This window comes from Xenopus laevis, chromosome 3S (assembly GCF_017654675.1).
Source record: "Xenopus laevis strain J_2021 chromosome 3S, Xenopus_laevis_v10.1, whole genome shotgun sequence".
Classification (NCBI taxonomy): domain Eukaryota; kingdom Metazoa; phylum Chordata; class Amphibia; order Anura; family Pipidae; genus Xenopus; species Xenopus laevis.
Window position 1 is genome coordinate 62,107,038 of NC_054376.1, and position 24,858 is coordinate 62,131,895.

General features: G+C 36.5%; 1 protein-coding gene across 4 annotated transcripts in view; it reads left to right on the forward strand.

Moving 5' to 3' along the window:
- Positions 1–24,858, forward strand: part of scaper.S (S-phase cyclin A-associated protein in the ER S homeolog) — a 153,039-nt gene that overhangs the window by 38,211 nt on the left and 89,970 nt on the right. For 3 of the 4 annotated variants that reach the window (XR_005966651.1, XM_041588392.1, XM_041588394.1), the window contains 6 exons: positions 10,203–10,418; positions 15,185–15,349; positions 16,879–16,954; positions 19,164–19,281; positions 20,106–20,217; positions 20,648–20,788. Coding sequence is in view for 3 of the 4 variants with exons in the window: in XM_041588392.1 (XP_041444326.1) it covers positions 10,203–10,418; positions 15,185–15,349; positions 16,879–16,954; positions 19,164–19,281; positions 20,106–20,217; positions 20,648–20,788 (828 nt within the window). In the remaining variant the exon portion in view is untranslated. The remainder of the gene's footprint in view (positions 1–10,202; positions 10,419–15,184; positions 15,350–16,878; positions 16,955–19,163; positions 19,282–20,105; positions 20,218–20,647; positions 20,789–24,858) is intronic. The other variant, XM_041588393.1, reaches the window with a different exon arrangement.

The following is a 24,858-nucleotide window of genomic DNA, read 5'->3' on the forward strand; positions in this document are numbered from 1 at the left end:
TGGGACATGAACTACTAAATCATTAGAGTTTTTTTTCCCCCGTCGCCATGCAAGTTTTTGACATTTGGATTTTTCCACAAACATGCAAACATTTGAAAAACCGAGTTTTGATTTGAAATCACTAATTTGATTCTTGATCAATATGCCCCTCTGTGTGTATGAACACAGACTGCCGCCATACCTGTCAGTGCAGAGACACGGTGAAGTGGAGCATATTTGCTTCTCTTCGCATACCGAGAAACCTCAGGAGAAGAGAAGTCAAGGCGCAGCCTTGAATATGATTAGTCTTACTGTCACAGATTGGCAAAGCCTTTATTAAATAAGTAATATATGCATATATATAGTATATATAAAAATATTTGTTAAGGATATAACTAATTACTGTGTGAGGTTATCTTTTTAGGGTAGCAGACTGGAACAGAATCTGTGAGTTGCATTTGAAATGTGCTCAAATAAATTTGATATAAATATACATTTTTGGTATTACTTCTCACAACTAGGTTGCAACAGAATTCCAGAAGATGGCACTAAAGCAGAAGTAGAAATCAGCTGTCATTAACTAGGATAATGCCAAACATTTAACACAGTATGACTGTCATATCAGGCAGTTTCTTTAAATTAATCCTTTACCCAAACTTATCTTGTGAACATGGTCTGTTATAATTTCTATTTTCCTCTACTGCTAATTATCACATAAATGCTGCCCTAAAAACAAGAATGGACTGAAAAGTAATCTCTCTTCTGCACAAGATTTCTAAAATTGTTGCAGTATAAATTGTGGTCTGCGATACAGCTTCCCTAAGGCGACTATAGTACATTGCATTTTCTCTGCCAACAGAGCAAATTCCAGTGCTCTATGAGCATGTTCTCTTAAGGAACAGTTCAGTGTAAAAATAACAACTAGGCAAATAGATAGGCTGTGCAAATTAAAAAAATGCATCTAATCTAGTTAGTTGGCCAAAAATGTAATCTATAAAGGCTGGAGTGAACAGAAGTCTAACATAATAACCAGAATGCAACTTCCTGCTTTTCAGCTTCTCCAACTCTGAGTTAGTCAGTGACTTTAAAGGGGCCCACAAGGGACATTATTGTTCAATGAGTTTGCAATTGATCCTTAGCATGCAGGTCAGATTCAAAAGTAACAGTTATGACTCATATGGCACTACCCTCAAGTCACTGGTCATGTGACTTGTGCCTGCTCTTTAGGAGAGAAATGCTTTCTGGCAGGCTGCTGTTTTTCCTTCTCAATGTAACTGAATGTGTCTCAGTGGGACATGGGTTTTTACTATTGAGTGCTGTTCTTAGATCTACCAGGCAGCTGTTATCTTGTGTTAGGGAGCTGCTATCTGGTTACCTTCCCATTGTTCTTTTGTTTGGCTGCTGGGGGGGAAAAGGGAGGGGGTGATATCACTCCAACTTGCAGTACAGCAGTAAAGAGTGATTGAAGTTTATCAGAGCACAAGTCATATGACTTGGGGCAGCTGGGAAATTGACAATATGTCTAGCCCCATGTCAGATTTCAAAATTGAATATAAAAAAATCTATTTGCTCTTTTGAGAAAAGGATTTCAGTGCAGAATTCTGCTGGAGTAGCACTATTAACTGATTCATTTTGAAAAAAATTTTTTTCCCATGACAGTATCCCTTTAACCATTCTCACAATCATCCACGTATGTCGCTCCTGTATTTTTCTTGGCCTGCCAGACCTGGGTTTTACAGCAACTGTGTCTGTGGCCTTCCATTTCCTGCGTACATTCCTTACAGTTGAAACTGATAGTTTAAACCTCTGAGATAGCTTTTTGTAGCCTTCTCCTAAACCATGATACTGAACAATCTTTGTTTTCAGATCTTTTGAGAGTTGCTTTGAGGATCTCATGCTGTCACTTTTCAGAGGAGAGTCAAACAGAAGCACAACTTGCAATTGGCCACCATACATATCTTTTTTCATGATTGGACACACCTGCCTATGAAGTTCAAGACTTAACAAGCTAATCCAACCAATTTGGTGTTGCCAGTAATCAATATTGAGCAGTTACATGCATTCAAATTAGCAAAATTACAAGGTTACCCACATTTTTGCACAGGCAGTTTTTCACATTTGATTTCATTTTGTACAACTGAATAATGCTTCACGAAAAATCTTTGTTCAGAAAACACCCCAGTACTCAGATGTTCCTGTGAAATGAAAGACATACCACTGTTATCTTTTTTGAAAGTGCAGTAAATTATTATGCAGTCTGAGAGGGGTTCCCAAACTTTTTCATATAACTGTATATTAAAGCACTTTTTATTTTGCAAAGCGTATCTTTTTACCCAGTTTTTATTTTTACACTGAACAATTCCTTTAAGCACTTGACACGCTTGGTATGCCAGTGAAAAAAACATGTGTTCCTTAAGGACTATGGCATTATGTCTACTGATGCCATCCAGCAGAAAACAGCCTTTTAAAATGCTTATCTACCCATCATCAATCCTCTTCCACAGCACAGCGAAGTTCAAAATACCCATGTGCCATTAGTCTCCAAGACCTTATCTGTAAAGCCTTGTATTTCCTTTCATAAGTTATATTATATATATATATATATATATAGGTGATGCAAGGATCAGCACACTCATTTGTAGAAAAGCAAAGTGTATTTTATTTCAACACAGCACACAATGCTGTGTTGAAATAAAATACACTTTGCTTTTCTACAAATGAGTGTGCTGATCCTTGCATCACCTGTATCATTAATTTGATCCTGCACCTCAAACTCATACAAGTATCGAGTGCTGATACCCACAGGACGCATATATATATATATATATATATATATATATATATATATATATATATATATATATATATATATATATATATATATATATATATATATATATATATATATATATATATATATATATATATATGCAAGTAACTTATTAATCTGCTTATAACATCACAATTATTCAGGACTTCTGGTTATTTTGTGCAGTTCTTAGTTGACTTCTGTAAGCAAATAGTCAGTGACTGGAAATTTGTGAGTTGGCAACAGTTTTGTGCAAAAGGACTCCCAGCTGAAGAACAGCAGCAGTGGAAATTTCTTATATGAATGATGGATGCATGATGCAGAGCCAAAACTATGTTCGGTTTTAATTTGGCAGCAGATTGCTAAAGAATAAACTGATACAGAGCAAGTAATCAATTATACTGACATTGGCAGTTGAGAAGGATTACAGCCATACATTGTGCAGTGGGAGGTAGTGACTAGAGAGAGGGACAGAGCAATTACTGTGCTGATTTGAGCAAGGTTTTCACTTATACAGCTCCTGAGTGGTACTCTACTAACTGGGAGAGGAATTAAAACAACATAAAAGGCAATGTGTGCAGTGTCAATCTGAGAATATAACTCTTCGTCATGCTATTTAGGTGACTACACAGGTAATTTAGTGTTTAGAAAATTTGTGGTTAGAAATAGAGAAAAGGCAGCCAAATTGTAGAGGGCATGATTGAAATTATTTTATTATGACTTTTCATTTGCAGGCCTGGATTTGTGGAAAGGCCACCTAGGTCCAGGTCTAGGGTGGCTGGACTTTAGGAGGCGGCATGCTGCCCAACCACACCCACATTGGTTCTAAAACACTGAGGATGCGCTGGAGATACAATAATTTTTTAAATTTCACATGCGCCAATCCCCATTGCTCCGGTCCCCGATGATGAAAATTTGCACGAAGAAAGGGGAGAGGACGGGCGATGGATGGCAGTGGGCCTAGGGGTGCCCACTATGTAAATCAGGCCCTGTTCATTTGAGGTTAAACAACTATTAATAACCTACACTTTATATAGAATTAAACATCATTAAGTTCTAAAGTAATGTTATCCATATATACACACTCTCAATGTGCTGTAATATACTTTATCTATACTACTATTGCTGTTACTGTGGAGTCTCCCAGATTTGTCATTTTAGACTTTGTACTTTTTTTATTAGGAATAGATAAAAGGCAGCCAAATTGTAGGGGGCATGAATGAGATTATTTTTTTGTGACTATTATTTGTTGGTAAGCAACTACTAATAACCTACACTATATATGGAACTAAGCATCATTAATATAATTTAATATACTTATATATAACTATAACGCCATTTGTCATTTTAGTCCTTGTACTTTTTTTTTATATTTCCACCTTTATTTTGTGTTAAATACCGTGACATGAAAATTGTTCTATATTTTTTTTGTTTTTTTTAAATTACAGCCATTGCCACGTTGTAAGATAAAGTAATTTGTAGTAGGGATGCACCGAATCCAGGATTCGGTTCCGGATTCTGCCTTTTTCAGCAGGATTCGGATTTGGCCGAATCCTTCTGCCAGGCCAAACCGAATCCTAATTTGCATATGCAAATTAGGGGCGGGGAGGGAAATTTGTCAGAAAACAAGGAAGTAAAAAATGTTCCCCTTCCTACCCCTAATTTGCATATGCAAATTAGTGTTTGGGTTCGGTATTTGCCCGAATCTTTCACAAAGGATTCGGGGGTTCGGCTGAATCCAAAATAGTGGATTCGGTGCATCCCTACTTTGTAGGAATGCACTGAATCCATTTTAGTATAATAATTCAAAAGATGAGAATTATTTGGCTATTTGGATAAGTCTTTTCTAGACCTGTACCTGTACAATGAAACTATAAACCCAAATAATGCAGGTCTCTATAAAAATACAATGCAAAAAACACTAATGACGTGGTGTAGGGCAAAAATAATGGGAGGGTGCTCCGGAGGGTGAATGGGTGGCGGAATAACCAAGGCTGGAAACTGGATTGATGGTGGAAAGGGTGGTAATTAAAGAGGTTATCTATACCTGTTGTAGGCTACGTGACATTTGTCCCTTTTTGCCCTACACCACGTCATTAGTGTAGTTGTATACTACACCACGCTATTTTTGTAGTTGTTTACTACAGACTGTAGTGGTTCACTACGGACTGTGTGCATCAGCCTTATATTCAACCTAGGGGTTACAATTATCACTTAACCTAACCAAGGTTCCTTGTCTCCCTGTTCCTAACTTTGTTTTAAATGTTCTCCTGGATTAATGATTTTAATTAAGTTATTAGTAAAAGGTAAGTTTTAATATTGTTCCGTGAGTTATAAGGCTCTATGATGGGGTGGTGCAGCTTTAAGGGTTAACTTTTTCTCCTTTTTTTGCTTAATTCTTATAAAAACTGTACACATTTTTTAATTGAAGTATATTGGAGATAGATTTATTTTTCATTAAAGAAAGTAAAAATTGGATTTTATTTTTTTGCCTTTACATCCCCTTTAAGGGTCCTAGAACCAAAGGATTGACAAGTGTACATAAGTAAACAAAGGGCACACATACATTTTAGGTCACATGAGTCAATGGTCTTTTATTCCATCACCTTTTTCTTGTTACAGTTAGAGCTGCAGTATTTCTTGTCAGGTCAAAGATGTAAAAGGGCAAAATTTACTGATATATATATAGTGAATAAAGTACCCCCTCTTGTAAAATATAAGGATATTATAAGTTACTGAGGAGTTTCATGACCATATAAAAACACGAGGCCGAAGGCCGAGTGTTTTTATACAGGTCATGGAACTCCGAGGTAACTTATAATATCCTCATATTTTACAACTGGGGGTACTTTATTAATTATAATACACAAATTTTAGTGAGTCATGTGACAGAAATTACATCACTACTCACCGTTTATAACTGATGACATCACTACTCACCGTTTATAAGGATATAATTTATATATATATATATATATACACAGGGCAGCCATCGGGGGGGGACAGGGGGGAGAGTTGTAGGGGGCCCCGAGGGTAAGGGGGGCCCGGCCACTCCACACTTACTTGATTATCCGGGCCCCCATCTTTCTGAGAGCTGCTGACTTCGGGAAGGCATGGACGTTTAAGGTGCCCTGCCCACCAATTTTCTTATAATGTGGGAGGGGGGCCTGGCCACCAATTTTGGCCACCAATTTTTTTTCTCATGCGGGGTCCTAGCCACCAATATTTTTCAATGGGGGGCCCTGGCCACAAATGTTTTTTTATGGGGGCCCTGACCACCAATATCTTTTTATTAACATGTGGGAACCCTAGCCACCAATATTTTTTTTGTTTTTTTACTGTGGGGTGGGGAGGGCGGACCTGTAGGTGGGGCTTGCGGTGGGCACAGCCCAGGGGCCCAGGAAATTTTGTCGTATGGGGCCCTGTGATTTCTGATGGCGGTCCTGGTGTCCGTACTCTTTTCTTGTTAGAGCAGGGGTGCACGATCAATATTGTAGATAATGGTGTGAAGGATCAGCACTCTCCCATTAGTTTAGATGCCTATTTTTTTCATTCGAGTTTTTGGGGTTTTTTTGCTTAATAAATACCAGACTTTACAGTTTTTGAAAATATAATTTGAGTTTGTGAGTTTTTGTGGAAAAATTCAAATTCCAACCTTGATAAATGGCCCCCCTTAATATTATGAAATCTGTTGATTAAGTATTCATTCTGGGGGTATAGTTTTCCTACAAACTACTTTAGGCATAGGATTAAAGTTTAGTTCAGTTATCACTCTGAATGAAATATGACAAAGTTGCTTTATTGAATGTATAGGCAGCCCATAGGCCATATTGCAGCCAGTGAGTTTCCCTCAGAACTTGCATTCACATTCATGCTCATTGAGCAGTTTCCCATCTTTCTTGTTTTATTTTTTTCTCTCAAATGCCCTTGTGTCTGTCTTTCACTGAACCTCTTTTTTTCCCCTCCTGAAAAAGAAACCCTTGTTTCTGTTTATTTTAAGGCCTTCCCAAAAAGTTTATAGTAGATAAGTTTCAAATAATGCATATTATTTTAAGACATGCCACTCACTAATTTATATCCTGAGAGACTAAACCGTTTCTGAACACATAGGTCTGTTTTTCATCTGCAAATACAGAAATTTGTCTGATCTTTTGTCATTGTTTTCTGTTCCTGATAAGACTACTTGCCAAATAGAATGCTAACCACATTGTGGTAGAATTAACAACTAAACAAATGTTAGATTTGGATGTTTTCAGTGGCTGATGATTAAATGATGATAATTTCAAAATTGCAAGGGTTGACACAGTATGTTCTCATAAAAGCATTCCAAATAATTTTTTATTGTGTTTGTCAAGCAAAATAAACAAACAATATAAATAGTTTTTTTGTTCAGTCTTGGAATACATAACCGTAGCAAGCAGTCAGGAGGCAATTTGTAAAACATTGAAAAAATAAAGCAAGCTTTGTATTATTTAAAAATAATTTGTATGCTCCAGAATGAGGCACCTGAAGACCATGCACTAACTACACAATTATAGTTAGTAAAAAGGAAGGGTTGAATGTGCCACAAAAAGGTGATGTTTCAGGCTTTACACCAGCCTTTTATAGAGCCCCTGTAAAGCCTGAAACATCTATTATAGCTTCGTGGCACAATAAAACACTGCTTTTTTCATTAAATCAGTGTGCTGCTGGACAGAAATCTTTAGATTGGATGTTATCCCTGGCAGTGAGAAATCCCCTTTGCTGTTTAGCACTTTCTGTTGTTCTGCTTGAGAAACATCAAACTTGAAGCTTCAGTTTTGGAAAAACAGTAAAAAAATAAAACTTGGAAGGTAAAAAAGGTATTTACTAGGTAAAAAAGAACCTTTAGGAAAATACAAAAAAAAGAAACATTCGATTAGAGTTTTCCCTCCGAATGTCAGGAAGTTTATAAACATCTTCAAATTGTTCAACGGACCTCTGCCATTGACTTGTAAATGAACTCGGCAGGTTTTAGTTGGTGAATATTCGAATTATAACTGTTTCCATGGTCGAGGTGTGATAAATCTGCCCCTAACACTAGATTATTTCTTCTACTGGGTATTTAATCTATGATAAATATGAATGAATGGATAAATGCCATTCAAACACCAACAGAAATCTTATTTATGGGAAATTTTCCTGCTGCCTATTTCAGCTAGCTTTTGGGAATGTTGGCAGTCAAACTGCAGATATTCCCTCTTCTAACTCTGTCAATATATCCCTTCTATGATGTGTGTTTGATTCTCAGTGCATCAAGTTTTATCAAATTGGATCACATACTCATTGTTTGTAGGCACCAATGCTGTGAATGTTCTGTACTTATATTTCTATAAAAATGGAGCAGCCATCGCTACACATTTAAATATACAGTTTCTATACATGTCTGAGTCCATAATATACTTATTAAAGGTGACCCGTCACCCAAAAAAATTATTCAAAATCCTATTTTATCACATTAGTCAAGTAAAATTAACTAATTACACTATATAAATTATTTGAATCTTGTTTTCTTCAGTCTGGGATTTATAATTATAGCAAGCAGGCAGGAGCCATTTTGTGGACATTGTTATTAAGGCAAGGCCTTACATCATCTCAAAATCTTGTTTGTGCACCAGAATGGGGGACCTGATGTCCATCCCCATGCACTGGCTACACAATTAAATTAAATTAAATGGTGAAGAGAACGGGGGAATGTGGGGAGAGCAGTGACATATAGGAAGTGCTGAATGGAAAGTGAAAGTAATTGTCTGCCCCTCCTCGCATAGAAGAGGGACAGACAGTTTTTGATTGACAGCTGAGATTTTTAAATGAGCTTACAACAGCTGTGAATGCTTTATTAAAACATAGAAATTGGATTTCATGTTTAATTTGAAAAGGACTTTTATTATACAGATTTTTGTGTCTGAGTGACAGGTCCACTTTAAGCTTTAACATGTACAACTTTTTTTTAATTGATTTATTTTATCCTGAAACAAGGTCATACAATATGGGCATCTATGAAGGAGATTAACAGTTAAGTACAATATAAGGCTATTCATTAAATTAGAGTCCATATTGGCAAGAATCCCTGACCTTCTGTCATAGTAAATCTTACTTTTTTTTTCTTTTTTTTGCTGAATTATAATATTGTGTGGAACATGTTTTTCAACTAAATCATCACTGGTGGAGGCACAGAAGCAAAGAACATCCTAGGGATTACAGGGTACAATCTTTGGCAAGGTGTCAGTGAGTAATAGGATTATGAAGCCTTTATGTCATTCCAAGGTTTACTCCGGAAAACTCCCTAAACCACTGAAGATATTTGTTGAATGCAAAAGTATGAATATGTTTTGGCATCTGACACTGTTCTTAGGGAGTTCTGCGCTGTTCTTTGTTTGCAGAGGTACAAAAAAAAGGAAATCCAAAATCTCTGTGGTTTTTGTGTTTAATTCTCCACGTATCAGAGCAAAAACTGCTCTGTATAAAAAAGAAGGATAAATGATATTTGCCAGTAAAGTAAGTAGGTGGTAAAGGATGAACTGGATCAAGCTTCTTAATATCAATCAGTGATAACCTATACGGCTGTGCCCAGTACCTAGTTCTGTATAATGATTTGGATTGATGAAATGATAGTATCACAGCAATTACTTACTCTAAAGTTTTCTATAATTTAAATGTTTCCAAACATGATGTGATTGCATAGAATGCTGTCTTCTTAGTTATTTTTTCTGGCAGAAAATATGTTTTGGAAGATTTTCTGGCTACAAAAAGTCACACAGATGGAAACTGATTTAGGATGGATTAGACCCAAAAGTGCGTTTGTGTATTAGTGAGATCCGCTGCTGCTTTGGAGATCAGAAAATGTGTACTTTTGGGTTGAGCAAACAGTTGAAAGCAAGTACCAATAATGCCAAAATATTTAATATAAGTATAATATGATATTTTTAATCTACTTCTGTTCACAACCAATAATGAAAGTGTAATAAATAGTCATATTGCTAACCAGTCCTCTAAAACGACTGAGGTAGATTCAGTCATCAGTTGAATGTTTGTGTCTTGAATTGGGGTGTTCCTTTATTTCCTAAATTCCTCTAATCTTATGAATTACTCTGGTACTAGTTTTCCAGCATTTGCCAATTTGCTAAGTAGCTAATTTCAATATAAAATATTGTGCCGAATAATGTCATGAAATAAATTACATTCAAATAATAAAGTAATTGGACTTGAATTAATTTTTCATTTTTCTAATGGGGATCTTCAGTCTTAATCAAACAGAGAATATTGTTCCAAAAAGGGAACAGGAAAATCTAACTTCATGTTTTGTACAATCATGGTAAAATGTTACATATAAGACAAACAATAGGAAACAAAATGAACAGATTAAAATTAATGCGGTGGTTGTATTCTTTTCTAGATTACTGTTCATAAATCTCTAGAAGATCTAAAGACGATAGGAACATGCCTATCTCAGTCGATCACCTCACTTAAATGTCTGGACATACCTGTTGTGTTTCTTGACCCACTATCTAAAATGCAGAAGACAGAGTTGCCCTGCACAGTAGACACAGCTCGAGGGGGAAGGAAGCCAGGCAGTGATCTGGACCTTTCAAACGTGAGTGCTGGAAAATTGGTAAGAACCTGTTATTTATATACTAATGGAGATTTATTTTAAATACTTTGTCTTGTAGATAGGTCACCAGTTGCATGGAAAACATATTAAAAACAACAACAGTTTTTTGCTTGATGAAATTTTAAGAAACTTTTTATTATAAATGTTTAATGGTGCTTTTATAGGCCTGACCTTGTATTTTTCTTCTTTTTACTCTTACGCGTTTTGATTAATGAAAACTGTTTGTGTTATGAACATACGGAAACCATGCACCCAAAATGCTGTACATTGAGAGTCCTTGATGATAAATGTTATGGCTGTTCTTAATGGATCTGAAAACTTTATAAAAATACAGAAAAAAGTTTAGTGGTTTTCAATGTATTGACTGAAAACAATAGGAGGCACTTCTCCTTTAGGTATTTTAATCAGCTGTCTTGCATGAGCCAGGCAAAAACTGCTTCTCATAGCAACCACATTTGCAAATAAATGAAAACTATTGACATTTTTAATTAGTCTATGTTAGGAAGTTGTGATAGTCTATGTTAGGATTACAATACGCAAAAAACAAAAAAACAAAACAGTTTTTGTGTGTATGACCTCTTTACACACAGTAAGGTGGAGCTTTGCTGGATAGTATTGTTGGCAGAAAGATGAAGAGAGTATGGGTGCATGTTGTATTACCAAAATGCATTTCTAAGTAAGGGTTATATATAAGCTGAAGGTTGAGGAAATGGGAAAAATTATATACTTGAGACATTTATTGGTATTCTGAGGAATCATTCCTAAATTTTAAACTGAAGCACAGTTAGCTGTTATACTGAAGGGAAAGAGTTGCATTCTTAAAGTATAGATGAAACTTGGCGCTGAGTGAGTGAGAATGACTTATTGTAATTTATTCAGACAGCACACACAGGAGGGTGGTCCCATTCTCAAAATCTGTAAATATATAGGTAAAAATTGTCTCTCACACTATTTTTTCATGCTTGTTGGTTCATGACAGGCAAATGTTTTTTCACCCAGGAATCATTTCCTTGGCCCACTAAGCATATGAACTTCTCTGCTGCCTGTGCAGTTTCTAATTATTTTTGTACTAGTGCAAGTTTTTTAGGAAATGCCTATTAGATATGCTGTATTAGATCTCTGTTGACTCTTTCCGCATGACAGTCTAGGCTTGCCATACTATTCCTTTAGCAAATAACTAACCATTTATTTTTCTCTTATCTGTGAAAATGTTTCCTCTTGTGACGAACTTATTGAGAAAGGTAAACTCTTTGTATCATTCGAGCTGCAGCTGTTCGTCAGTGAACTGATTCAGATTTAGTTAAAGGATCATAACAATTCATACATTTGTCATTTGGAACTACTGCTTGAAATTTCTGTCTATCAATTAATGCATGGAAAATATCTGTCTATAATACATACATAAATGTTATTTTAAAAAATGGCAAATGCATCGTTCTTATAATCCAACAATACTACTCATTTTCTTTTATGTATTATGTGCACATTAAAATCATGATCATCTAACACACATTTTCTGCAACTGTAGATGTTAAAAGTAATCATGTCTCAAAATTCCCTGCAAGCTGGAGAAAGAAGTCCTTATAGTATTAAAGGATGAGTAAAATTAAAGTGCATTTACACTTTCTGCTGCAATAAAGTCAGCACCATTTCAAAAAGAATGATACTTCTATTTCAAAATGCTGGTACATTTTCTGAACAGACATTTATTTTTCGGGTAGCTCAAAAGCTGATAGAAAGCATACTGAAACAAAAATCAGAAACCTTGATTACAAGAAAAGATTCCTACCTGAGCATGAATTAAATAACTAATGTGGCAAGTCAGGTTAATATTTTTTTGTTGGTACTGGTTCTTTGAAGGAGAGCTACATAAAAAATGATATACAGCTAGTAATGCTGTATTTAATACACTGACCTTACTGTAGAATCCCACAGTTCAGCAGCCCTAAAACAGTAATGATCCATGCCTTCAAAATTGTCCACAGCAGCTCCCTATCTTTTGAGTGTCTGTGATGCTACTGTGCTGCTACACTTAGAAGTCACTGGAAGGCAAAAAAACTTAAGCGGAAATTGAGGTTACATTTGTCAAATAAACTTATGTATATTCCATTGGTTTATATTGTGTTATATCATGTGAATCTTAAATACTAGTTAGCTAAATATTTTATTTTATTTTATTTTTTACTTTATAGTTACCTGTGCTGACACTGAAACTTACAGTTTTATCAAAGGGCCATTGTTTGGATACACTGTGTTGTTAATAAATAACAACAGAGCTGCACTCACATAAGACAGTCTGGCTATTTAACCCATTAAGATGTTGGGGGTATTAGTAACATTTGCCAGGATGCATTGTATGTATGTATGTTTAAAGATATTTAAATAATTTTTTTCTATCTCTGAAATTACTCTAAACAGCCCCAGAACTCCATACCTTTCTCCCTGCATTCAGATTTATTTAATTTCTCAATTACAGCCAGTTGAACTGCAGTTCTTTTTATGACTTCCTTGTCTAACATGAAGCCCCACCCCCTTTTTCTTTCTGAGACTCCTTTTCTCTCTGACTATGAAGACCTCAAAGAAATGCGTACTGTGCATGCTTGATTGATATTTATTAGAGCAGAAGCAGTGAGCATGCACGGTAAGTTGAAAGAAGTAGTGCTGAGGAATCAAAAGGAGGTGGAGCTTCAAGCTAGACAAGGAAGTAACTAAAAGCGCTGCAGTACATCTGGCTGTAATAGAGAACGGAAATAAATTTGAATGCAAGGAGAAAAGTATCTTATTCTAGGGGCTGTTTAGAGAAATTTTAGGGGTTTTAATATAAAAGGCTTACTTTTCCTTTAATCATAACAAATCTCTGCCCATTGCAAAACTCAGACGTGACACACAAGCTATTCAATAGAAATGCATAAGTCAATGTGTATCTTTACACATAATTATTTTTTGTGATATCTCATATATGTGTTAAATATTGTGTAAACAGTAATTAACAATTAAACAGATTCCTTAATTTTTGCAGAAATATAATTCTAATATACATTACTTCTGAAGTTATCAATATCCTTGCTATAATTTTGTCCAACCAGAAAACAAAATTCCAAGACATAGAGATGCAGTGAATCCAAAGTTTATGGACGATGATGAATGATTTTGCCAAATACTAAACGAAATTCAAACTCTTATTTGAAATGTATTTACATGGCTTTAAAAGGGACCTGTCACCCAAAGAAATATTGCCAAATAATTTTTTATCATGTTAGCTGAGCAAAATAAAACTTACACTACATTTATTATTTAAAATTTGTTTCCTTCAGTCTTGGAATTACACAATCACAGCACCCTGGCAGGAGCCATTTTGTGGACACTGTTATTAAGACAAGTTGTGTATCACGCCAAAATCTTGTGTATGCACCGAATGAGGGAACTAACGCCCATACACATTGCCCTACAATATTATAGAATGTAAGGAGGGAGGGGGAATGAGGGGAAAGCAGTGACATCTAGGAAGTGCTGAATGGAAAGTGAAAGTAAAAAAAACTGCCCCACCTCTGTGAAAAAAAAAAACAGATTTCAATATGTGATGAGTGTTGTTCCATTTCCCTTATATCATTCTATGGTACACTTCAGTATCAAGTCACAGCTAGAAATAAAAAGCAAAATCAAAGTAATTGAGCATACAATACCCATTAAACATATACACATATAAAATACAAAACAAAGTGTAGTGGTCCTTAATAATATTAAATTATATCACAGACCAAAACATCAGTTACTCTGAAAGGCACTGGTGGTCATTGCTGTTTGTTCTGACCAAGGCAGTATACACACTGATTATTGCTTTTATGACAGAGCTGCCCTAATGGTATTCCTCAAAGAAACAGTAAAATATAAAAAAAAAAAACGAGGTAAAACTGGTGTGTTTGCTTCAGAATCACTACTATTGTTTATATAAATAAGCTGCTGTGTAGCAATGGGGGCAGCCATTCAAAGGAGAAAAGGCTCATGTTACAAAGCAGATAAACTCTGTAGAACATAATGTTATCTGTTATCCACTATTTAACCTGTGCCATATAGCCTTTTTTCAAATCCCACCATTGCTATTTAGCAGCTTGTTTATATAAACTATAGTAGTGTTTCTGAAGCAAACATACCCGTTTTACCAGTGCAGGGTAACATTACATGATATATTCATTTCTTTAAAACACATTTTTATCTTTTGTTGTTACTGCTTTTTTAACTACAGAGAAGTGCAAGTGTGGCCATATCCAACTTGCACTTTTCTAACAGTTTGGCAACTTTGGACGTTTGCATTTCTGTTTAGCTACTGCATGTGCATTACTGATGTTCCCAAATGAACAGGAAAGAAATTCTGATGAACTATAGCAGGGGTATCAGAACGTCTGCTTTTTATGTCTGTCTCCTTAAATTGATGGCATCGCACCCGCATCCTTTTTCCAGGGTTTTTAATGTTTGTAAGAAATATTTGGAATCATATTAAATCCTCAATATTAATTAATTGTAAAGCTTTCATTTTCCATATTTAATTTGTGTTGTTTTATGTGTTAAACCTTTGTGATCACTGGAACATGGCAAACTATGCTGCATATTTGATGTTCATTTTAAGGAGGTTTTTGGGCAATGACACCTTACAGACAGCAGATATTAGATGGTGGTTAAATGAAAACTTCTTGCTCTTCTAGTCATTTTTTAAACCATGTTTTGTGGCCCTGATTTGCTGCACTCCTTTGTTTTTGATTTGCTCATAGTCCATGGCGGAAGTTCTTGCTAAGAAAGAGGAGCTAGCAGATCGACTGGAGAAGGCCAATGAAGAAGCTATTGCAAGTGCTATTGCAGAAGAAGAGCAACTAACAAGAGAGATTGAGGCAGAAGAGAACAATGACATTGAGATTGACAATGAAAGTGACTTCTCTGTAAGTCAACTGGAAACAAAATTCCTTTTACTGATATTAAGTTGTATGTTTTTTAATTTTGAAATGTAACTAGAATAATATCAGATGTTAGGAACATTTATATTACTTAAAATAACTTATAAATGTACCACCAAGGGACACCTATCATTACTCAAATAAATAAAGCAAATTTAGTAGTGCCCTTTCATTTAAAATTGCTATATACACAAATGGTACAAGATTTATTGTATTACTATTATTGAATCAGGAATACAAGATTACAGGAAACCTGACCCTTTCTTCATTTTCTCGTAGTAGAAGGAGAGGGCCTTATTAACAGAAATTGTTTTTTATGGTAAATATTCTTTTATTATTTTTTAAATAATTATTTATAAAGCACCAACATATTTAGCAGTGCTGTATTATAGAAGGAAATAGAAATCAAATACAGGGCCAGAACTAGGGGTAGGTAAAAGAGGCACATGCCTAGGGTGCAAATATAGAGAGGAAGCCAGGCACATACCTCTTTCATCTACTTAACCCTGAGCAGGCGCACGCTTGACATCACCGCATGAATGAGCGCATGCAGGAGGTGGCCGGCCGTATTGCCTAGGGCACCTGGCTGGCTTGGCCCGGCTCTGATCAAATATAAAGTTTAAATAGAGATACTGACACATAGAAGTCTAAGAGATGCAGGCTGCGAATAAGGAAATTCAGGACTGAATCTGCATTCCTTCCCTCTCCTGCTTCATTTTCTCATCTTTGATTCCATTTGCTGGCAAGATTTAGTCAATTGGATCAGAAAGAAGCAGAATGAAGGCATGCGCAATGCAGATTCATCCCTGAATTTACTTATTCGGCAGCCTGCATCTCTCTTTTACAATTAAATTATTAAAGATAAATTACAAAAATGTTTTTTATGACATAGGCTATTGTCCAATAGGTGAACCTCCACTTTAATATAATGTTGCTGTGGAAACTGTGTGAAAGAACATAACTATCATTGTACCAGAAAACATTTAACAATTAATGGAAAAGTTTCTGTTAGGGTACAATTAAAGAGGGAGCTAAAAAAAGCAGTAGCTCAACTAGCACGTCACTTCATTACCATCTGATACCTTCAAGCATGCACAGCAACTATGCTAAGGGTATACCAGCAGGCCCTGTGTGGGGGTAGGCACAGGTGCAGTTGCACCCCCTGCTTCTCCAGTAGTTCTGCCACTAGAAACAGGATTGGTTAGAGGAAAAAATGGCCAAAATTGTTGGTTGGGTTAAATAATTCTCTAGTTACATAATGTTTCCAAAAGTGATTGACAGACCCAGTATTTTAAAACTGCAGTGTCTGTTCTGGATACGTCTGTTCTGTATGTGAATATTTGATTTCCTAGACAATTTGTTAGAACAGTTTGTTTGAATTTGCTTAGTAGCTTTCATGGTAAGAAATAAGCATAGGTGCAAACATTTAAATAAAACAATTTCATAAATGTAACCAAGCACTTACATGTCTTATCCATAGTTAATTTCACATTTCTGTTTCCTAATGTTCTTAGGCTAGCATTGGCAGTGGAAGTGTTCTTTATAATGGCATGTCCATGGACTGGAATGATGTATTAGCAGATTATGAAGGTAAGATTAAATAAAGGTAAACTTTTGTACCAAACGTCTAGAAAATGGAAAGAAAAGAAAGCACACACATAGGGCAATGCCTAATATTTTATTAATAGTTAATAAAAAAAAAAAGTAAATCCCGCTCTGACCACCACCTTGAAAAAGCAGGACTGCAATAGTCACTTTGAACAATCAATCAACTGTACACTGTTGCCACCTTGATTCTACCACAGAAGTGCCAGTAGATTTTTTTATAACATTTGAAAACAAACCCATTTGTATACTCACAAGCAAACTACCAAATTTAAGTGCTATCACTGCAAGATAATAGCATTCTGGACAAATTTAGAGAAGCTGGCATATGATGAACCAGGAAAGAGGCTGGCTATCAATAGGCACCTAAAACTCGACATTTTACCTGAACACTCCATTTCTCCTCCTCAGGGGGTGTGGCTTGTTGCATTGGCCACAAATATGTAGAGGCTGAAAGAATGCAATTGGATACCCACCTCTACCTTTAATTATCCCTGCACAAACTTCTTATTGGATACTGCTTAATAAATAGTTAATATAAATACAATCTCTAAGATCAGACATATGTATATATGAACTCAAACTTAACGATCCTAAGAACATCGCAACAAAGGATTGAATAGAGAAGACAATATTTACAAATATTTAAAACTTTGCAATACGTTACATAGTGTCAGAATGCAACAAAATCAGCAAGTGTTGCTAAAAGCCTGTGTAACAAAGTCTACAAATGTTGCTAATGAAAGACACTACTGGGCCCATTTACTAACAATTGAATTGCTATTTGTTCCATGAACCTCGAAAAATTTGTGGTTTTTCTACATTTCTAAAAAGCTCTAAAAATGTGAAATTTTTTTGAATGAAAAAAAAAAAACCAGAAATTGCCAAGTTAAAGTTGCCAAAGTTGATCTTATTGGACCTCTGAATTTTTTTTCCTAGGAATTTCCAAAAAACTTGAATGCATTGCTTAGCTTTTTTTTTTTTCGTTTGCACTTCCGATTTTTTAATGAATTCAAAACCACTAAAATCCATGTGAGATTAGAGCTCTCCACAAAAAACTTACCCGCCTTCCCTTCATTCCTATGGGAATTTATAATTGTATTTATTAATGTGTGAAAATTAGAGTTCACCGTTTGATAAATGCATTTCTAAAAACCCCATAGGAATGGATAGAAAGTGAGTGAATTTTTTTGTGGTGAGTTCTAATCTCACATTTTGATAAGTTTGTCCCTAAATCAAGAAAACACTGCTAGATCTAAATCAATGTTCAGACCTTTTGGCACCAAACTTAAATTTTATAGATCCAGTAAGATTGCCCTCTGTTGTAATTGTAAAGAGGAACTATTGCTAAATATAATCTATAGCATACTGAAATAAGAAACTTTCCTAATACAATCAATTAAAAATTCTGTACCGTTTTTGAAATAATCAAGTTCATCTTCACTATTCCTCTCTCAACATGTTTCTCCTCATTCTTTCTTCATTCAGGAGTTGGGTGTCAGATAAATGATCCACTATATCTAATAGGGGGCTCCTTTTGCCTAGAAGATGTATTAGAGCTCACTCTATTAAAATCACCAGAAATCCTGTCTCTCTAAATGCGAATTTATGCAAAAGGCAGTTATTTTGTTTTTACTGGAATCCGTTATTTGAGTTCTAATTCATTTGCTAGGAAAGGAAGTCCACATATAAGATATATTGGATCATTCATCTGACACCTGCTGCATGAAGGCAGAATGAAGAGAAACAGATGCTGAGAGAGGAATAGTGAATAGAAGCTTGATTATTTCAAAAACAATGCAGAATTTTTAATTGATTGTATTTAGAAAGTTTCTTACATCAGTATGAGGAAGCTTATATTAAATTTTCATTTTTGCAATAGTTCCCCTTTATGTAATCTATCCCCACCATTAAAGTTATGACTAATGTGCTTTAACACCATAAAATTAACAATGGAGGGATCAGACTGATGAAACTCAGGAAAGTGACATGGAAAAGTACACTCGGCCCTGATCCTACACACACACAGGAAGCTACAAAATAGAGACTAGGTAACAATCCTCCTCTTTTCTCTTATTAAGTATGGTGAACCAACGTACGGAAAGACCCTTTATCTGCAAAACCCCTGTGTGTTTTAGGCCTAAAAAAATTACCTGTTAGCCTATTTAGTATAAACATATTTTTGTTTTTATAGCCAGAGAATCATGGAGACAGAACACATCCTGGGGGGATATGGTGGAGGAAGAGCCTTCAAGGCCACCTGGACATGGAATACACATGCATGAAAAGCTTTCTTCTCCATCTCGAAAAAGGTCTGACAATTTCTACTTCCATAATTGCTGTTTAGAATAAAGAGACAATGGAAAACTTTTCCACTAAAAGTTTTTTTTTGTGACTCAAACTGTGCAGATAATCAGTCTTAAATACATAAAATTAAATAATTTAAGGGCATTAAAATATGACATATGAGAAGATGCACACTTGCCTTAAATAGTATGAAATATAATTGTAGGTGAGCTGGAATATATATATATATATATAATACACAAAAGCCATGAATATCTTGTAAATTATATCCTTATAAACGGTGAGTTCTGATGTCATTTCGGTCACATGACTCACTGAAATTTGTGTATTATAATAAATAAAGTACCCCCAGTTGTAAAATATGAGGATATTAGAAGTTACCTCGGAGTTCCATGACCTGTATAAAAACACTCAGCCTTCGGCCTCGTGTTTTTATATGGTCATGAAACACCTCGGTAACTTATAATATCCTTATATTTTACAAGAGGGGGTACTTTATTCACTATATATTTACCCTGTTGCCCATTTACCATAGTCTCCAAAAAGAACAAGCAAAATTGGGTTATTCTTAAATGTATTTAGTAAAGCATGTAACTGTGCCTGGTTATCTTACTGCTGCACAAGGACTATATATGAGTAGCTTTCTTTGTTTGTCCTGTTTAGTTTAACCATATAACTTAATTCTTTTTTTGGAGAAAACAATAAGTAAAAAGTATGTTCAACACAAGCCCTGTTCATTTAACTCAAATTGAAAAAATGGATATACTGCCCCTTTCAATTCCTGTGGTTGCTCATTGCTAAAGAAGAAAATTTGCATTCATTTCCACAGAACAATTGCTGAATCCAAAAAGAAGCATGAGGAGAAACAGCTGAAAGCTCAGCAGCTCAGAGAGAAACTAAGAGAAGAGAAAGCTCTCAAACTACAGAAGTTGCTTGAAAGGGTGAGTGGTTGCTTGTGTAACAAATTACCAAGTTAGAGGGTGGATAAAAGAACGGAAGGCACAATAGCATTAAAACTAAATCCTTGGTGATAGTTTTGAGCATTTGTTTTAGCAAGATGTTTGTTAACTCACAGGTGATGTGCAGGAAAATATTTACAAATTGTGCAAGTGTACACACATTTCCCTTCCACACAGCAAGGATAACTTGATTAAGGGGGGCGGGGGTCATCTGTGCCTGATCCCATGGGTGTCGCTGATTTTGGGTTGACATACGCAACATTAATTACAAGATCTTGCTATAAGTTAGGCACATTGTTCTAATAGAGAAGTGCTTAAAAGTTAAAAAACTGAACCTGCTTAAAAATTAGTGTTATCCATACTTAACTTAAATTTCCAAAGTATGCCTATGTTTGTAATCTTTTATTTACAGGAGAAAGATGTCCAAAAATGGAAGGAGGAGTTATTAGAGCAGAGACGCAAAATGATAGATGAGAAACTGCTACATGCTGAGTTTAAGAGGGAGGTACAGTTACAGGCTATAGTGAAAAAGGCTCAAGTAGAGGAAGCAAAGGTAAGATTATCATCAAATACAACCGTATACCACAATACAAATAAACTATTTTACTATTATCCAAAATTGTACACTGTTTCCGTGTGTGTGTTGTGGTTGCTGAGAATATTGAAGATGATGTACTTCCTGTACTTCAGTATGTAGTTTGCGAAGCTGGTAGTATTTACTGCGTAATTATTGTTGATTACACCTTGTGTAAACTTTAAACAGAAGCCTGAGGTATGTGTTATTTTTGTGAACTTGGAGGACCTTATAGCTGTAGAGATATAAGATGTAATAGCAAGTGCTGTGTATATATAATCTGTGTCAATAACCCAGGCAAAACAGCCGGCAGACCACAGACCTGATGCATAATCAGTTCCATTTAGTAAGTAAGGTTAGAAAAACGAGGTAATTTAGTTCCATCCCTTGCAAAATTAAATTTGTGACGATCCACAGGAAGGCAGACAACCAACAGGTCAGCTGACAGTTTGAACCTTGTAGGTAAAAAAAATTTCTATAGTGACTGGTAGCAGAATTCTATTAATGGATACCATACTGTTGGTGCAGAGTGCATTAAAATAATGTTTAGACTAACTTTGTATACATTTGCTCATGCTGACCAGGTTTCACTTAAAGGAATTCTTTGTAAATTAAATTAATCATTGACCTAACACATTTGCTTGCATTTTGTGAACCGTTTCCATTGTTTTAATGTCTTTCAATCGATGCAGTTTTATTAGTGATTTATAATATGGTATTGTGCTTACTTTCATTTTATCAGCCTTGCTCTCCATACTAAAAATTACTAACCTTGGCATTGGGTGGTGTTACCATTTTGTGTACTGTGATGTCTAGATTCTATTCATATGTGATATTTACATTTTCATTCCAGTCAGTAAGTAGCCTAATTATTCTGCTTCCATTTTATCAGTGAGCACAATTAGCATATGGAAAAACTTATATATTCATTTAATATATCCATACTGAATATTAGCTTCTATTCATCAATGGTGTACAAATCAGTATGTCCAGCTCTTAGTCATTAATATCGTTTTTAACAAACATCTTACTTGGTATTGACTGATTCTTGCAAACCTCACTTTAAGGGAATTTTTACTTTTATATCACCTTTCTGTATGGTATTGACTTATCCTAAGCAAAATGAATTCGGTCTCCATTATTTTACTATGTTTTTTAATTATTAGCATTCTTATTCTGCCTGTTTCCAGACTGTAACTGATTATTGAGGTCACTGGCCCTGGCAATCGGTTAGCAGATCAACTGCCAGGGTTCCGTTTTTGTGTTATTTTTAATTGCTTATCTTTCTTTTCTGGTACTTCTCTGTTCATCTTCAATTCTGATTTCCAAACTGCTTAGGTAATTAAGCTGTAACAACTAGATATTAGTTGAGGTTCCATGGCTGAGAGTTGCAAATCAGAAAATGTAGATAATTCAAGAACATGAAAAATAAATAATGAAGACTAATTGCAAATTGCCTTAGAATGTTGTTGTCGACACCATGTCATTCTTACAATGTTTAGGGGGCAGATTTATCAAGGGTCGAATTTTGAAGTGAAAAAAACTTCGAAATTCGACCATCGAATAGGGTAGTCCGACATTCGAAGTCGAAGTGGAAGGATTTTTAAGATCGTACGATCGCATTTCGGTCGTACGATCGTACTTCGATTCGAACGATTTAATCGTACGATCTTTACAAAAAAATCCTGCGACTTCTCAAAACTTAGCCAAATACTGGCTATAGGTTCTAAGAGGCCCCCAAAGGCTAACATAGCAATTCGGCAGGTTTAAGGTGGCGAAGTGTTAAAGTTTTTTAAAGAGATAGTACTTAGATTTTCGAATGGTCAAATTTGTGAAGTATTTTCACTTCGAGTCTAAGTCGAATTTTGCCTATTCGATGGTCAAAGTACCCAAAAATTACTTCGAAATTCAAAGTTTTTTAATTCACAAATTCACTTCGACCCTTAGTAAATGGGCCCCTAGGTGAACCACCCCTTTAAATTGAACTAATGTAGGATTAACCTTGGATAATTTTAAAGAGATATTGACACCCCAAAAATAACCTTTTTTAATATCTACAATAACATTGTCTTTGAATGCTATTTATAATTTTGCCTTAAAAGTATTTGCCTGATGCTTATACAGGTCATGGAACTCAGAGGTAACTTCTAATATCCTCATATTTTACAGCTGGGGGTACTTTATTTATTATAATACCAAAACTCACCGTTTATAACTGATGACATCAGAACTCACCATTTATAAGGATATCATTTACAAGATATTCTTAGCTTTTGTGTATTATATAGTGAATAAAGTACCCCCTTTTGTAAAATATAAGGATAATATAAGTTACCGAGGAGTTTCATGACCATATAAAAATACGAGGCCGAAGGCCGAGTGTTTTTATACAAGTCATGGAACTCAGAGGTGTCAGGGAGCCGGGAGCTCCCTCCAGGGAGGTAGTCGGGATCAAGGAGGAAGCCTTCTTGAGGGTGCAAGGTCGCGGTGTCCAAGGGGTTAATCCAGAGAGTAGTCAGAATCCAGGCAAGAGTTCAGGGGCAGGCAGATAACAGCAAAGTCCAAAGGCCAGGCAGGGGTCAAGGATAATAATCAGGATCAGGATAAGGAATATTAGCACACAGGGAACCCAGGAAATACTTAGGGCAAGGTTTCCTATACTTGGGCGCCATCCTGGCGTCTAAACAGGCTTTTTATTTGAATTTGGCGCCTTAGAGACGTCATTGACGTCCTTGCGCCGACGTCGGCGCACTGACGTCATCGCACCGGCGCCGCTTACCCACGTGGCGGCCATGGGCGCTGCCATCTTGGGAGCGACGCCGGCAGGAGAGGACGCGCCGCCCGGAGCTCCTGGGCCTGCTCCGGGCGGCGATCGTTACAGTACCCCCCCCTTCACGGGGGGCCTCCGGACCACCAGGACTTGGCTTCTGGGGAAACTTGGAATGGAACTCCCTCACCAGACGAGGAGCATGGACATCAGAGTATCCTTCCCAGGAGCATTCTTCAGGGCCAAAGCCCTTCCACTTGATGAGGTACTGAAGAGACCCCCTGGAGATTCTGGAGTCAAGGATCTTCTCCACTTCATATTCTTGTTGACCATCCACAGAGATAGTAGGAGGAGGAGGCTGGACAACAGAAAAGCGGTTGGAGGTAGCGGGTTTCACCAAGGAGACATGAAACACGTTGGGAATTCGCATCTCAGGAGGAAGCTGAAGTCTGACAGCCACAGGATTGATCACCTCCAGGATGGAAAAAGGACCTACGAACCTCGGACCCAACTTAGGAGATGGTACCTTCAACCGAATGTTCCTGGAAGACAACCAGACTTTATCACCGACCTTGTAGGGAGGAGAGGGTCTACGTCTACGATCTGCAAACGTCTTAAGAACCAGAGCACTTTTCTCCAGATTGGACTTGGTTGCGGCCCAAATAGCAGACATGTGGGCTGCATGGTCATCAGCGGCCGGAACATCGGACAACACAAAGTCTTGTGGGAAGGCTTGAGGATGTTGACCATACACCGCCATAAATGGGGACCTTCCAGTGGAAGTGTGGCAGGCATTGTTATGAGCAAATTCCGCCCACGGGAGGAGATCAGACCAATCATCTTGACAAAGGGAAACGTGGTTCCTCAAGAACTGTTCCAGGGCTTGGTTGACACGTTCAGCTGCCCCATTCGTCTGCGGGTGGTATGCAGATGAAAACTGAAGAACAATTCCCAGGTCTTTGCATAGGGAACGCCAGAACTTGGCAGTAAACTGTGTGCCTCTATCGGAGACGATCTCCACCGGGAAACCATGCAGGCGGAAGATGTACTGGATAAATAGCTGGGACAACTCCACCGCAGAGGGCAACTTCTTCAGAGGGATGAAATGGGCCATTTTGGAGAAACGATCAATGACAACCCAGATCACCGTGTTCCCACAGGAGGGAGGAAGTTCGACAATGAAGTCCATGGACAGGTGGGTCCAGGGACGGGAAGGAACTGGCAAGGGCTGTAGTAACCCACTGGGGCGGGAGTGGCTTGACTTAGATGTGGCACAAACATT